Raw genomic sequence first — 16164 nt, 5'->3', positions numbered from 1 at the left:
AAAAAAAAAAAAAAAAAAAAACAATCAACCCAAACCAAGCCCAAGCATGGTATTTGCTTTTATGGCTCCAATTCAAAGGTAGGAGCCTACAAACTAGCCAACATCGCCGAAAACTCGCCCTTTGAGTACTTAACCACCTTGCCCTTCCCTTTATCAACCTCATGATACCGATCCCAAAACCTCGCATACAACGGCTCAATCATCGCCTGAATCTCTCTGCTAACAGAGCTACGCACCTCATTCTCCATATGCATTGATTTATGTCGTACCACCAACTCGTCAAAACTGGTGTTGAACAGCTTGAATTTTTCCTTAATCTTATCTTTGTCTTTCGAGGATAGTGATTTGATAATGGTCGTGCTGTCGATTGCTTGGCCGGAGAGCGGACGCGGGGCGCCTGACGTGTGGATCGTGTCGAGAAGGTGTGTGGATGGATCACGCCATGCGGAGAGGTACAGAGAGGAGCCGGCCTTGTGGAACGAGTCGAGTTTGGTGGTGTGCGGGTTGATTCCCAGGTAGCGCATGAGGTCGGGGGAGGATTGGATGGCGCGGTTCAGGACGGCGACACTGTTGAGTTGGAAGATGCCTTGGACGGGTTTCTTGGGGTGGAGGGTCTGGGAGCGCGCATTTAGCGTGGTGAGCAGCGTGTCGACGATGTCGAGGAGGTAGTGGGAGAGTAAGTTAGGGTTTTCCACCGAAGGTGTCAATTCGAGACTCAGGCTTGATTGGGAGCCCATGCCGGGCGCGGCTTTCCAGTTGCCGTCGCCGAGGGAGGAGAGGAGGGTGAGGAGCGGACGGTCGAATCGGGCGAGGGTTTGGAGGCGTGTGGCGGTTTGAGAGACTAGCGGGATCGTATTTCCGTCTGGCGGCAGGGCGGACGTGGATTCTGCCTGTCTTTTCGTCTGGCTGAGGATTTCGCTCAGAGAAGAACGCGCAGTGTCTCGCAAAGGTCGAAGTGCGTCGGCGAATTGTGGTCGAAGTTGACCGGTTCGTGATTCGAGCCGATAGCTGAGAGGGGTGACCAGGTCAAGGATTTCGTACGCAAGGAAGCAATCGCTGAGAATGCGAGATTTGATCACGCCGTTCAATTCTGCCAGTGTGCGCGAAAACGTTGATAGCGCTTTTCCACAGGTCATTGTAAAGACGCGTCCGGCATCGTTACGGAATATTCTGGATGTGTTCTCTGCTTCGGCCAGGAACATACTTTCTATTCCATTTGCGTAGGCTCCTACTCCGCTTGTGCCTTCGCGATAAACGCCTGCGTCGTCAGCTCGGCGTTTCGAGGTGCTGATGGATGCGGTAGACAGGTTTTGGAGGCTGTGGTGAAGATAGTCTCCTCTGACTTCGGCGTAGATGCGGGCAGCAGCATCATCGTCTCGCTGACCCAGTCGAGCGGATTGTGCTCCCGCAGAGGCAATGGCCGTGGCCATTTGGCCGAGAAATTGGATCTTTTCTTGCGGAATCGTGGGAAAGGGGATCTGCTTGGTGATATAATGTAATGGTTCGACGGTTTGGGCATCTTCTTGAAGCATTTGTCGATACGTATCGTTGAGTTGGTTGACCCCGATGGAGAGGAGGCCATGGAATTCAGATATCGCTTGTTGATTAGATCTCAGATTGGACGAATTCAAATCATTCAGAGCCTTGTCGACCCGTTTGAGAGCGCCGAGATATTGTGGCAATCCAGCATTCTTCGGACCTGCTCGAATTATACTTTCCTCTCGCCCTCGAGCATCAAGTGGCTGTCGAAGTTTCTCAATAGCCTCATTGACCTTCTCAATGTTTCGGCTTGTAATTTGCAACTGCTGTGTATTGCTATAGATCGGTCCGATGGCTTCTTTGACGATTTTTCCACTGATATCTAACCGCGACAGGCTGGCGGCTATTCGCTTGGTGAGGTCCTTGGTTTTCCCCAAGGATGCCAATAAAACTTCCACCTCGGCGCTTTCCTCTGCAAAGGCTGCATTTCTAGGGCCCACCATGTTGGATTAAATGCTTGACGAGGGGAGCTTCTCCGACACCGAACCGAGAGTGCTGACAGCGGCCGAAAAAGGGAGAGGGGTGTCACTTTTCGATTCACGCCGTTCACATTTGATCTGGTGGATTCATATGGTTGCAATCCATGCTAAGTATGTCGATTGAGCTATTGATCACGGCTGGTCGAGTATAGAATTTGACGAGGTTGGCCGAAAGTTGCGTGTTCTGCTGTTTCAGGACTAGTTTCTATATCTTATTCGAATACGTCATTCTCAGATTTACGGTGGCATCCCACCAAAAGGGTAAAGCAAGGTGCACAACCTCGAAAGTCCCCATTCGCTCCGGCTCCATGAGTATGGTAGCATGGAATTTGATGTTTGTTGACGGCTTGTCTCTGCAGCGCTCCAGTCGCTATGAGCGCTGCCCGACTCCTCAATTCCTCCGGCCTTCGCTACACTGTCTTGGTGGCTGCGTCCTGCGCGGGGGTTCATAGCTCTAGTCGAAGAGCTCCTTTGATCAAGCTCGACAGCCCGTCAGGCCCAGCCCTCCCTCACGATGGCCCTCTTATTTCCTACGGACGACGTGTGAAACGTCACTTTGCCGACGCAGGGGACCCCAAGACTGCCACCAAACGAGGCGATTCAGAGCTTACCAACAAAGCTGATGACCCTGATCATTACGCTCCGGTCTTTGAAGATGACGACGAGAATTACTGGGCGTCTTTCTCCAGAAACTTTAACAATGTCAGGGAAGGTATTGCAAGAATAGAATGGAGTGGGTTTGGGGACAAGATCTCGGATATCGTACTTCCGGCTTGGGCAAAATTCCTACCAGACGGAATTCAAAAACTACAATCGGAGCTGTCTATGCAGCCCGGGTCATTGGCAGATGAGATATGGCAAGAGGCACACGATCCTTCTATAAACCCAGAAATCTTATGGAATGCCACAGTTCGTGTGGGAAATACCTTGGGCAAAGACGAGCTGGAGTTCCGCCGCAGGAGAAGGAAACGCGTTGTCCAAGCTTTGGCTAGGTACCTAGACATCAGTGAAAAAGACATTCACCCGGACGATGTCCCCACCATTGCCATTTGTGGGAGCGGAGGTGGGTTGCGGGCAATGGTTGCCGGCGCAAGTAGCTACCTGTCTGCTCAAGAAGCCGGTCTCTTCGACTGTGTCACATATACGGCTGGAGTGAGTGGAAGCTGCTGGCTGCAAACACTCTTCTACTCTTCCCTTGGAAAGCAGGATCACAAAATACTCCTCAAGCACTTGAAGGCACGGATTGGCACTCACATCGCATTTCCTCCGCCTGCGTTGAAATTGGTCACAAGTGCCCCCACCAACAAGTTTATTCTCAGCGGCTTCATTGAAAAATTGAAAGGAGACCCGAATGCTTCATTCGGTTTGGTGGACGTCTACAGCCTTTTGCTTGCTGCTCGGTTATTAATCCCTCATGGTGATCTCGATGTCCATGATCAGGATCTGAAATTGTCCAATCAACGCACGTACATCGAGAATGGTGAATATCCTATGCCTATCTATACAGCTGTTCGACATGAGATCCCGGTTGACGAAAAAGAAGGAGGAGGAGAAGGAGAGGAAGCGAAGGATAGTCTGGCTCTCAAGCAGAAGATTAAAGACAAAGCGCGAAAAGAAGCATGGTTTCAATGGATAGAAATGCATCCTTGGGAAGTCTGGTGTGAAGAATTTGGTGCTGGGATACCAACCTGGAGTCTTGGAAGGCCATTTAATAAAGGCCGAAACCAATTGTCCGACACGGGCGTTGCTCTGCCAGAGATTCGACAAAGTCTGCTTCTGGGGATCTGGGGCTCTGCTTTTTGCGCCACTCTATCTCATTACTACAAAGAAATCAAACCTGCCCTGGTCGGACTGGTGGGGTTCGAAGGATTGGACGGACTTCTAACAGAAAAGAATGAAGATCTCATCAAGATTCACCCGATCGATCCCGCTACGATTCCCAACTTTGTCTACGGGATGAAGGATCAATTACCACCGACATGTCCTGACTCAGTCTTCAAGAACGATCACCTTCAATTGATGGATGCTGGAATGAGTAACAATCTTCCGATTTACCCACTTTTACGACCAGGCCGAGACGTTGACGTCCTAATCGCTTTCGACGCATCTGCGGATATCCAGAGAGAGAACTGGCTTTCTGTGGTTGATGGATATGCCAAGCAACGCGGTATCAAAGGCTGGCCTCTCGGTGCCGGATGGCCCAAGGTCTCATCGAAACCACAGGAAAATGTCAAAGCTGTGGATGAGGCACAGGCAACTTCTCCTCAAGAAGCAACCACCAAACTGGCCGAAGCGAGGGGAAAAGATCACGAGGATAAAGCAACCAACGACTCCATCGGCGAAGACGTCCCCGGGAGTCCTACCACGGGCAAGAGTCCTGACGCAGAAAGTACCCTGGGCACCTGCAATGTCTGGGTCGGAACCAAAGCTGAACGATCCAGCGACGACGAACCTCCTCCCTCCAAGCGTCTGGCCTGGGACAATCCGGATGATTCGACATTCCACCTGATGCAACCTGACGCCGGTATCACGGTCGTGTACTTCCCTTTACTTCCGAATCCTAAAGTTGAGGGCGTCGACCCTGATAAGACCGATTACCTCTCAACGTGGAATTTCATCTACACGCCGGAGCAGATCGACCGGGTTGTGGCATTGGCCAAGACGAACTTTGACGACGGCGCCGACGCCACGAAGCGCACGGTTCGCGCTGTATACGAGCGCAAGAAGAAGTTGAGGCTCGAGCGTGAGGCGAAAGTTCGTCGAAAAGAGTGAAAGTCCAAGTTGAGAGAGCATGGGGATAGTTTCGCAGGAAGTTAGGACAAAAGCAACGAAGGCCATTTTCAGTCAAACGAGTCAGATATAGATAAGTTTATTATCTGTTGCACATTACAGATGTGGATTTGAAAACCATTCGCGCTCTTCGTCCTTGTGCTCCCATGATGTCTTGATAGCTTAGGGGCCATGAGAATGTCCTCGCAATAATTCAGAGAAAGGTGTTGGCATCTTCGACCATTGAAATTCTTCTATGGAGCTTGGACCTGGACAATCACAGGCTGCCAAAATAGATAGTGCGGTTGCGACATTGGTATTATTTCGCCTTCTGAATCCAGCCTTGCCCCACATACTGATGTTCGGCGCACGAGACCATTGAGTTTATGCCTTTGGGAACTCTGGATAGCTGCTTGTCGCCTCCGAGCGAATGTCGTATTCATCCAGGACGCCGAGGGATGCGACTCTGCACTCTACCTCAACACGTCTGGAAAGAATCCTTAGAAGACCGAAGCCATCGCCGGAGGTATTTCGAACGAGTCTTACAGTAAATATCCAATATCGTGATAGATCCGTCCCGCTAAAAGCTTGGGAGTAGAAGTTCAACAGGACGCATTGTCGATTTCCATTGTAGATTCTTCGAATTAGAGTGTGAGAGAAGGTCCTGTCGAATAGCTTTAGACAGGAGGATCGCCTTCTCCCTTCTTGTTGCCTTTGATGGATTCAACAAACTCCTTGGCCCATTCTTTCGCTTTTTCGAGTTGGTCGTGTAAGAATTTCCACCAGTTACTCTTCGGCTTGTCTGAGGCGTTGTCACCCTCGCCAGACGATACATCACCTGGCTCGGGATTTGCTACCTCATCAGGGTTACCCAAACTCGCATCTTGAGGCTCATCGTCGTGCTTCTCATCGACGGGGTCTGGAGGAGTATCAAGCTCCGGCGCGCCAGCATCAGAGTGCAGCCCTTCTGTCTTGAACGGAAGTCGTAATGTTCCATTGTTCGGATGAGGTGCGATGCCCAAGGAATCGCAGATGATGTTGTATACCTCAACATTTTGGAACACCGAAACTCTGCTATTCTGCTTATGCGGAAAGGCCGGGCCGCGAGCGACAAATATGGCACGCATCAAGGGATGCTCATGATCGTAACCATGCAAACCTTTCGGCTCGTATTCTCTGCCGGTCGTCAGGGCTTCGGCGACGTCGAAATCGGTCCTTTCAACAACCGCCCAACCTGTTCTGGGAACGATCCATAGCGGAGCAATTCGATCATTGTTGGAAAAGTGATATCGGTCCGGCATTGTCTCCAGTGTGTAAACGTCAAAAGTGTCGGCCTTGGCCGCCTCCTGAGATAAATGTTCATAGAGAATGGGAATGTCGCGATCGGGGTTCTGCAATCGAAGACCTCGAAGGGGCCAGCCATCAATGTGATCGATCAGAGAGATGTCCATCAGATCTTCGAGTTGGATCAGTCGCCTAGTCGACGTAGTCGCCATTCCATGATCAGACACAATGACAAGATTGACAATCTCGGTGAGATTCCTCGCAAATAGTCCCTCCACCAGCATCGTCAACATGCTGTCAACATCAGCAATTGTGGCTCGGATCTCGGTGCTGTTTGGTCCAAATTTATGTCCGTCCGCGTCGACATTTGGAACATAAGCGGCAATGAATTGTGGTCGTTTCTCGCTCTGGGAAGACGCATCGTCGTCATCACCAGGCAGATCAAGCCAATGCAGCAGTCGGTCCACCTTGCGTGACAACGCTTCTGATCCATTATATGTATCCAGATATGTCGGCTCCACGTCAGGGATGTGTGCCTCAGAGCCTGGCCACATGTGAATGGCCGATCGAACTCCTTGATGCTCTGCTGTCACCCAAAGGGGCTCCGCAGTCCACCATTTGGGTTGCATTGACACACCGACATTCGTGTAGTAGAACTCCTCTTGGAACTCGGGGTCCCAAAACTGATTACTGACAATACCATGGCTTTCCGGATAGAGACCAGTAACCAGAGTGAAATGGTTGGGGAAAGTGAGGGAAGGAAAAGATGGGAGCATGTACTTCGGAGATACACCACTTGCAATGAAAGCATTCAGAGCAGGAGTGATGTTCCTGTTGAGAAAATCGGCACGAAATCCATCCAGGGAGATCAGGATGGTGGTCGGTCGGAATACATGTGTGCCATTGGAGAATCGAGTGAGCCGGTGAATGGTTGGGGTCAGGGCTGATTTTCGAGAAGCCTTGTATGCGCCGAAGACCAGAGCGGCAAACAAAGCAATGATGGCGGCGTATATTAGAGCAAGGCGTCCACGGTGCGATCTTTTCCCAGAGCTCCAATCCCACTTGGTGCCTTCTGTCTCGAAGGAGTCAGACGAAGATTGCGAGCTTGTGTCTTTGAAACCGCCTTCCATCTCAAACGTCATGTCTGACTCTTTGCCTCCTCTTCTAAACTTTTTACTTCTAGTCTTTCGGCGTCTGCTGCTGCTGGCTCCATCTTGCTGGTCTTCTCGAAACCCAAAGACTCCTTTCGCAGTCTGGAATCGGCTTGGTTTATGGAGCAATTTCTCGTGCTCTTCGGTCTCGTCGAGAATGTCCCTGTCATGGTCCTTGACTCGGTTTGTTCCTACACTGTCTCCATCACTATCCGATCCCGCACCAAGATCGGAAGCCACCAGGGCAGCATCGTCGTCGTAATGTTTCTCAGAGAGGAGGCCGTGGTGATTACGCGCCATTTGGGGTCGAATACTACTATCAGGAAACCTGTTGTTCTTTGGAGAATAATAGGAGCGATATGGGCATGCTTAACCAGGCTGTCAAGTCATCTCTACTCGCATCTGACATTATCACAACATGTCATCCCTTTACACGCATCCAGAAAGACGACCAGCCTGAGCCCGATACGCACAGGCCACTGACCGTCTAAACCAGCCACTAAAGCACAGCCACAATCACCAATATATGGGACTTGTTGCAGCACATCACCTCGACTAGACCTAAGCAAACCCTCTGAGTGCCACTACGCTCCTTACCATGTCCCAATCTGCGATTTGAAGACCGGTTGGGATAGTATGCTACAACTAGGACGATCTCATTGCTTGCGCATCCTTTTGGCGCCCTTTGAGTTATGGTCAGGACAATGCATCTTTCGATCCCAAGCTCCACCGCTTGGATACCTGCAGGGCCATTTGTCACGTAGCCGACACATATATCCGAATTAGGAAACATTGCTCGAGATGGACCCACTCGTTCACTGGTATTTCGTCTTTGTGGATGACTTTAAGAAAAAACCACATCCCAGAATCTCCTCCGGATCTTTGTTCATTTCCCATACTTCACCGATCAACCAAAGAAGGTGGCTTTGACTTAACCAAGACAAGAGGTCATGTTCCACAAACCCAATCTCGATCACATGCGCCTCATACGCCGACAGGCGGAGAAGCAACTTGTCTCGTCTCTCGGGCCCCTCAATAGCGGGCTTGAGGAATTCTACTCTTCTGTTCCTCTCCCAGATGGCCATCAGGGTGAAATCAAAATTACTCGGCCCAAAGAGGCTATCCCGACCGGACGCCCTTTTATCGTCTTATTTCACGGCGGAGGTTTCTCTGGTGGCTCGGTAGAGTACATGACGCGACCTGCGCGGGACTTCGCACTCGAATTTGGCGCCGTCGTCGTCTCAGCAACATATCGACTGGCGCCTGAGTACAAATTTCCCATCCCCATGCAAGATTCCTGGGATACACTGGTCTGGCTAGCGAAAAACGCCGTTCCATTGGGAGCCAACCCGTCCCTCGGCTTCGTCGTGGGCGGAGTCTCAGCAGGAGGCACCATGGCTGCGGTCCTCACGCAGCTTGCGCATGACCGAGCACTGGACCCTCCACTTACTGGTTCGTTCGTCTCGATCCCGCTGCTCCTCGTCAAAGACATCGTGCCAGCCGAATACAAGAAGGACTGGACGTCAATGGAGGAGAATAAGAACAACCCGTCCTTGAACAAGGAGGCGATCAAAAACATTATCCGCACGTTGGCTCCGGACGTCAAGTCGCCTTTGTTCTCGCCGTTCAACAGCCCGACTCCACATGTTGGATTGCCTCCTACGTACGTGCATGTGGGCGGGTTGGATGTTCTCCGGGACGACGGACTGATATACGAGAGAGCGTTGCGGAAGAATGGTGTGCCGACGCGTTGCGATAGCTATCCGGAACTGGGACATGCTGCGTGGACAATATATGCGACCGGGTATAATCGGGAGAGGATGGCTGCTAACACGATGAATGGAATGAGATGGCTCTTGAGTCGAGAAGGAAAGAAGACCCCTTAATATTATGTGAAAAGTTTGGGACAGATTATGTCAAAAGTTTTATGTGTCAGTGAAACGCGCCATGAACGATTGATACCTAGCCTACCGCCATACAAGTCACCCCGTACGCTTCAAACGCTTTTACCTTTCACGTACCTTGCTAAACATTCCGGCTGTGATCGGATAGTGGGAGATGTCAGTCAGTGCTGGATCGCCTGAATTCCAGCAATGGCACTACAACACGAAGAAGGAAAGCAGATCGATATTCCTAGTCGTCCCAATTTTGACCACATTGACAGAGAGCGCGTGGATAGAGACATGTACTGATGGCGCTCCAAAACATCCGTTGTTCTGGGCAATGTCTTATACCATCAGAAGACGACATCGATGTACTCGCGATCGATCATCCGTGGATCCTGAAGGTGGTGGTATGCTCTTCAGATTTGTTGTCATCGTGGACTTATGCGAGAAGGTCTCGGCCGAGTTCGCATTTCCAATGAAATAGGACATGGAAGGTCGCATCTTTCGAAAGAGCTAAACTTTAACAATGATCTTCACTTGTAAGAAGAATAAGCGTGGTATGACCAGCACGCAGGCAGTCTCCCTTCCAACACTCGTTCAGAGCCAGGATGAGCGCATGTGCATGTCTGCGAATGCTGGAAAGGTATTTGCTGACTTGACTGATGTCTTTGGCCGCTCTGCTAGTCGAGATTTCAGTGACAAGCTTATCAAGGTCCGCAGCGGAGTCGATGAGGCCCCCGATGGAGCCTGAAAACCATGATAGCTCGGCGCATGATCGATCCATTTCGGCTTCACTGAAATTGAACCGCCATCTTTGGTCTGATGCGAGTCGGGCTGCTCAGTGATCTGAGCCATTGTTCTCTTCAATTCCTTTGGACGGCCATGTTCACGATTCGTCATCGTAATGCTATCCATGTTGAAGGCACGGTGTCGATCAGATGTAGAGACCAGCAGATAGAGCTCGTCTCACGGGGACGGCTACTTTCGTGTCCGGCCATCTCCTATATGAAAAGAGCGTGGGAGCTTTTCTGGAAAAGCGTCCTGTCCAAGTTGATCACCGCCGGAGCGCCACAGGGAGAAAGACCGCGTCATTAACAAGTCGCAAGCCAGTCTGTTGTGCGGGAGCGTTCGCTTACGCTGCAAAGGTAGACATTTTCTCCATGGTAGCCGGCTGAAGGCTATAATGGACGGGTTGGGCCGGTAGTGGTTTCTAGCTGCTAATCTTTTCTATTTCTCCAGATTGAGTCAACGAAATGTAGAGGCGACGTGCCTACGTGAAGTCATGTTAGCACTCCATGTACCCAGAGGTACGCATGTCGCCATGTGTCTAAGCACCACTTAGAGACTTACGGCACGTCATGTGATAGTCACGTGCGTGGATCTGCACGTGACCTCGAGCCTGGGTCACGTGAGGCCTCCAGTATTCCCCACACAGTCCAAGCCTTTGGTCTTTCCGCACAGAGCCCTCGTTCAATCTTTCGTTGATCAAAGCATCGCCAGATGCCCATTGATAACATGTTTTTTATTTTTCATTGGCTGCGGATAGACTCCAAGGCCGCAGCTGAGTGCCAAGTTGGACCGAGTTCAACCTAATACCACCAATTATGACATGATTTAATCGAGTCAAATCGACCGCCAATCGGCTCCTTGTCGCCGGCCTTATCGAGCCTCTTTATCAACCTTCTATCGACTGGGGGAAGGGCGACAATCCCAACCCATGAGAGTGCCGATTGGATGGATCGCTTATCCTTACCTCCGTGAACCTTGTCAAGATCTCCTGCCTACGAGCTCAGAAATGGGACACGTCATGGGAACTGGCGAAAAAGCAAAAAGAAAAGAGTCTTGGGACGAGAAGGATCCGATTTTACGCCCGACGTGGAGAGTTTGACCATCATGGATGGAGCACGGCCGTCAGTTGATGGGAGATAAGTACTCTTCGTACACTCAGCTTCGAACCACTCTCAATGACATATCCCTTCACTGAGAACGTGTTGGCCGAGAAACCATGTCTTCCAATGCTAGTCCTGGGGGATACGTTCCGGAAGCAGAGAAGCCTCGTCGCAGATGGGTTTCCCGGTTGGTAGGACTTCGGTATCTCTGGTCTGACAGCATCATTGGTAACAAGGTCCTCAGGAATGCGAGGCCGAACCGGGCCTGACGAACAAGCAACTCTTCCTCACGAACCATGATCTCAAGCCGGTCGAGCCTGAGCGACGACAATGGCGCCACATCAACTATGTCACCTTCTGGATCGCCGACTCTTTCAACATCAACACCTGGATGATCGCGGCCTCGTCGCTCGAAGTCGGGCTTTCGTGGTGGCAGGCATGGATCTGTGTTTGGGTTGGCTACTCAATCGCCGCCTTTTTCGTGGTCTTGACCGGCCGAATCGGTGCAACGTATCACATTGGCTTTCCCATCGTCAATCGAGCCTCGTTCGGCATTTGGGGTTCTCTCTGGCCGGTCTTGAACAGAGCCGTTATGGCTTGGTGAGTTCTCATTGCTCGCCGTACCCTGCAGCTGCTTTTGCTGACCCCACCGGCAGCATTTGGTATGGAGTCCAGGCTTGGATTGGGGGTGAATGCGTCTACCTCATGATCGCCAGTATCTGGCCCTCGTTCGGTCAGCGGCCCAGTTTGACGAAATCCATCGCGATGGGAGGCACCGTCAATTACTTGATCTCTTTCATCCTCTTCTGGCTCGGCTCGCTTCCGTTTATTTGGTTCCCGGTCCACAAGATCCGTCATCTGTTCACCGTCAAATCAATTGTTGCTCCGGCGGGCGGTATCGCGCTATTTGTCTGGGCCATTGTCCGAGCAGGAGGCGTCGGCCCCATTGTGCATCAAGGTTCGACGGCGACCGGATCCGATCTGGCCTGGGGTGTTATAGCAGGTATCATGAGTGCCGTGAGCAACTTTGCCACGCTCATCGTCAATGCGCCCGACTTTACGCGTTTCGCCTCTACACCCTCGGCGGCTGTGTGGCCTCAAGCCATCACCATCCCGATGGGATTTGGCCTCACATCCTTCATTGGCATTATTGCTGGGTCCGCGTCCGCAGTGATCTACCCTGAGAAAGGAGCGACGTGGAACCCTCTCGAGCTGCTGCGAGACTTCATCACGAACGGCGAGCCTGGCGGCGTCGGCGGCCCTGGCGACCGAGCTGGTACATTCTTCATCGCCGCAGCTTTTGTCGTCGCCCAGCTTGGTACCAACATCGCGGCAAACAGTATTTCCGCGGGCACAGATTTGACCGCTCTTCTTCCTCGCTTCATCAACATCCGACGCGGTGGTAAGTTTTTTTTTGGGGGGGGGGACCTATTCGATCTGTGAACTTCCGAGACCATTTTCTGATCTTGAAACCTGGATAGGCTATATCTGTGCCATTATCGGTATTGCCATCTGCCCCTGGCAGTTCCTCACATCCGCCTCCAACTTCACCACCTACCTGTCGGCGTATTCCGTGTTTTTGTCCTCGATTGCTGGGCCCATGATAATCGATTATTATTTCGTGCGCAAGGGTTACCTATTAATCCGAGACCTGTACAATGCCGAAAACGACGGACCGTATTATGGCGTCTACGGGATTCAGTGGCGCGGCTATGTCGCGTATATCTGTGGCATCCTGATCAACGTTGTCGGCTTCGCAGGCGCCGTCGGTACAGACGTACCCATTGGCGCCACGTATATCTACAGATTGAATTTCTTCGCGGGATTTATCGTGAGCGGGCTTGTGTATTACTTGCTGTGCAAATCCTTCCCGATCCCGGCCTTGAGCCCAACGGGAAAATGGTTTGAGGTTGGAGACACGATCCGCAACCCAAGTTTGGTATATGGATCAGAGGTGGAGGAGGCTGTATCTCGTCAAGTGGATGATGAGCCAGGTGCTAGGTATGGAGAGAAGAAGTGGTGGAACATCAAGTCTCATTTCTGAACATGGTTGCATGTCGGCCTTTGGGGTTGCGCCCTATGTACCGGTTTCAGATCCCATGGAATGGACCATGACGCAGTTCACGGAAAGGTTCAGTTCCTGCGCATTTATGGACGCTTTACGATTAGCTCAAAACAAACATAGTTGAGGCCCTTACTTGTCGGAAGCCCTCTTCATAGTACCGGAATCAGATTTTTCTATCAAATATTGTCCATAGCATTTTCGTCAGAATCATCGCTTCCCTTGGGCTGGCAGTCGAATGCCAGGATCTTGTAAATCGCGGAGGGAAAGAGTCGAGAGAGTAAGTGTAAGTCAAAGGGTACTCCCCAAGCGGCGCAGCAGGTGAGCGCCTGACAGAGTCACATGAGGGTGTTGCCTCGTCAAGCTAGCCAAGATTTCGCGGGGCTAAACTGGAATTGCATCACACTGCAACTATTTTTTTTTTTTTTTGGCCTGCGCCTCTGGCACCAGCATATATCTGGTACTTGGTATGTCATTGCCCTTCAGGTTCAAAGCTGGAGGTTCTGAAAATAATGTTGCAATGGCTCCAATCACTACTTCTGTCCATCATCACAGAAGTACCACAAAAGTTGACCATAAGCCCTTCAAGTCACGGTTTGCCTCCAAAAGTGCACTGAAGGATAAAGCCAAAGGTAGGAAAGGAGATTTCTGGTACTGGGAGCCGCCCTAACATACGAATAGGGAAAATTGAGACTCGGAGGATAGAAAAGGGTCAAAGGAAAACTCCCCACCAACAAGTCATGTCGAAACTTGTGAGACGCAATCAAGCAAAGCAACTCCGGCTACATCACAAGGACAAACGCGAAGGGGATGAAAATATCTTTCAGGGAATAGATGGGGCTGCAAAACACATCGCAATCGTGCCGCTGTCGAGAGGTATCGATCCGTACTCTGCCATCAGAATTCTGAATAAAAGTGTTGACATTCCCGATCGCGAAATACCTAGCGGAACAGTGCCGGTTCGAGTCGATAGATTTCGCCGCAATCTACTCTACCTTCCAGCGCGCTTCGATCTCCTCAATGCGCTCGACGTTTGCAAATTGGCTGATTGGGTGACTTTTGTTCTTGATGCAGAGCAATCCATCGGTGAAGAGGAGGATTCGTTCTTGAAGGCCCTCGAAGGCCAGGGAATCACAAATGTCTCTGCGGTTGTCAAAGACATTGAAGCTAAGATTCCACCTGCCAAGAGGTCACGCCATCTGACGGATCTGAAAATCATCCTGGGCCATTATTTTCCTGGCCTTGATAAATTATCGAGTCTTGACAGCAAATCCGATTGCTCTAACTTGGTCAGAAGTATCTGCACAGCATCAACGAGAGGAATACGGTGGCGAGACGATAGAAGTTGGATGTTGATTGAAAATCTCCACTGGAGTCCCACGGTCGACGGTGCTTCCACAACCGCCGTCACACTTTCTGGGACTGTCCGTGGGAAGGCGTTGAATCCTGATCGACTGGTCCATGTGCCAGGTTGGGGAGATTTCCAAGTTAACACAATCAGACAACTTCCAAGCCAGGCACATAAAAGAAAAGCACATGAAATGGACGCCGACGAGCCTGTGAAGGAATGGCGACCTACCACTGATCAAGACGACCTGGCAGAGCTGGCACCTGAACCAGCCGACATGCAGGATATTGCCAATATAGCGGCCACAACAGAGCATAAAGGCGTTTTACTTGATGACCATCACTACTTTTCTGACGACAATTCTCATATTCCTCCACCACCCAAAAGGCTTCCCAAAGGAACCTCCAACTACCAGGCTGCATGGTTTCTTGATGATGTATCTGATTCCGATTCCGATATTCTCGACGAAGAGAGCGACAGCGCTGTTGCCATGGACACAGGAGACGATCTGAGACCGGAAGATGGTGCCCTTCCAAATGGAATAGACACCATGACCGAAGCAGGACCTTCAGAATATCCTGCATCCGAAATGCACGTCGACGCCGATGAAGAGGAGGAAACACGACAACTAGAAGAATTCCGAGCCAGTAGAAAAAAAGAAGCAGAGGAAGACCTCGAGTTTCCGGATGAGATTGAACTTCACCCAAACGTCCTCGCTCGAGAAAGATTAGCTAAATACCGTGGTCTGAAAAGCTTGCGGACCAGTGAGTGGAACCACGCCGAAGATGCTCCTTACCAACCGGTGGAGTACAAGCGTCTCCTCCAAATAGCAGACTACAAGAAATCCTATAGCGCAGCACTCAAAGAGGCTCTGGCCGGCGAGGTCCTCGCTGGGACAAAAGCCGAAATTGAACTGCGGGATGTCCCTATCTCCCTCGTCAAAACACCGGCTCCGGCGTCCATGTTCTCTCTGCTCCGGCACGAGCATAAACATGCCGTCATCAACCTCAACCTCTCATTACACTCTAACTTGGACGCCCCGATAAAGTCCAAAGACGAACTGATCGTCCAAATCGGCCACCGCCGACTCATCATCAACCCTATCTTCTCAGCCTCAGGCGTAACACCCAACGACGTCCATAAGTTTGACCGATTCCTTCATCCCGGACGAACTGCCATCGCCACATTCACTGGCCCATTAACATGGGGTTCTGTCCCCGTATTAGTCTTCCGCCGCGAAGGAGATCGTGACTCCGACACCGCTGCTCCGACCCTCAGCGACTCCAGCGCCAACACCAGAATACCGCCTTCCCTGTCGTCGCCTCGCCTACGTTTAATCGGCACCGCAACCACCCTCCCACCGTCAAGCTCGCGAGTTATCGCCAAACGCATAATTCTCACCGGACATCCGTTCAAAATCCACAAAAAACTCGTCACAGTCCGATACATGTTCTTCGACAGGGCGGACGTCTTATGGTTCGCGGCGTTGCCGTTATGGACGAAGCGTGGACGTCAGGGTTTCATCAGGGAACCGCTAGGGACGCACGGGTATTTTAAGGCCACGTTTGACGGGAAAATCAATACGATGGACGCGGTAGGGGTCAGTTTGTATAAACGTGTCTGGCCGAGGACAGCGAGGGTGTGGGAAGCGTAAAGTGTGAGATGCGAGGTGTGAAGAAAGGCCAGTGGGGGTGGAAGACATTTTCCTCAAATCACCAACTTCCAAACTATGGAATAGCCGAATTTGCGTCGATCAT

General features: G+C 51.2%; 6 protein-coding genes across 6 annotated transcripts; 4 read left to right on the top strand and 2 right to left on the bottom strand.

The window, feature by feature from the left end:
* Nucleotides 1–86: 86 nt before the first annotated feature.
* On the bottom strand, nt 87–1982 carry Z518_06186 (uncharacterized protein; the record flags this gene model as incomplete). The annotated part of the gene is made up of 1 exon (XM_013416996.1): nt 87–1982. The coding sequence occupies one exon, from the start codon at nt 1980–1982 to the stop codon at nt 87–89; it is 1896 nt and encodes a 631-aa protein (XP_013272450.1).
* Nucleotides 1983–2390: 408 nt separating this feature from the next.
* Z518_06185 (uncharacterized protein) lies at nt 2391–4790 on the top strand (the record flags this gene model as incomplete). Its single annotated transcript, XM_013416995.1, has 1 exon — nt 2391–4790. One exon carries the CDS (start codon nt 2391–2393, stop codon nt 4788–4790), a length of 2400 nt encoding a protein of 799 aa, XP_013272449.1.
* Nucleotides 4791–5464: 674 nt separating this feature from the next.
* Nucleotides 5465–7522, bottom strand: Z518_06184 (uncharacterized protein; the record flags this gene model as incomplete). The annotated part of the gene is made up of 1 exon (XM_013416994.1): nt 5465–7522. One exon carries the CDS (start codon nt 7520–7522, stop codon nt 5465–5467), a length of 2058 nt encoding a protein of 685 aa, XP_013272448.1.
* Nucleotides 7523–8172: 650 nt separating this feature from the next.
* Nucleotides 8173–9108, top strand: Z518_06183 (uncharacterized protein; the record flags this gene model as incomplete). Its single annotated transcript, XM_013416993.1, has 1 exon — nt 8173–9108. One exon carries the CDS (start codon nt 8173–8175, stop codon nt 9106–9108), a length of 936 nt encoding a protein of 311 aa, XP_013272447.1.
* A 2005-nt stretch (nt 9109–11113) lies between these two features.
* Z518_06182 (uncharacterized protein) lies at nt 11114–13041 on the top strand (the record flags this gene model as incomplete). The annotated part of the gene is made up of 4 exons (XM_013416992.1): nt 11114–11188; nt 11242–11597; nt 11654–12399; nt 12479–13041. The coding sequence occupies 4 exons, from the start codon at nt 11114–11116 to the stop codon at nt 13039–13041; spliced, it is 1740 nt and encodes a 579-aa protein (XP_013272446.1).
* Nucleotides 13042–13579: 538 nt separating this feature from the next.
* Z518_06181 (uncharacterized protein) lies at nt 13580–16061 on the top strand (the record flags this gene model as incomplete). The annotated part of the gene is made up of 2 exons (XM_013416991.1): nt 13580–13691; nt 13741–16061. 2 exons carry the CDS (start codon nt 13580–13582, stop codon nt 16059–16061), a joined length of 2433 nt encoding a protein of 810 aa, XP_013272445.1.
* Nucleotides 16062–16164: the final 103 nt, after the last annotated feature.

Source organism: Rhinocladiella mackenziei, assembly GCF_000835555.1.
Source record: "Rhinocladiella mackenziei CBS 650.93 unplaced genomic scaffold supercont1.4, whole genome shotgun sequence".
NCBI classification, from domain to species: Eukaryota; Fungi; Ascomycota; class Eurotiomycetes; order Chaetothyriales; family Herpotrichiellaceae; genus Rhinocladiella; species Rhinocladiella mackenziei.
The sequence above is the reverse complement of the archived record's forward strand: the minus strand, read 5'-3'. Positions and strand labels throughout refer to the sequence as shown.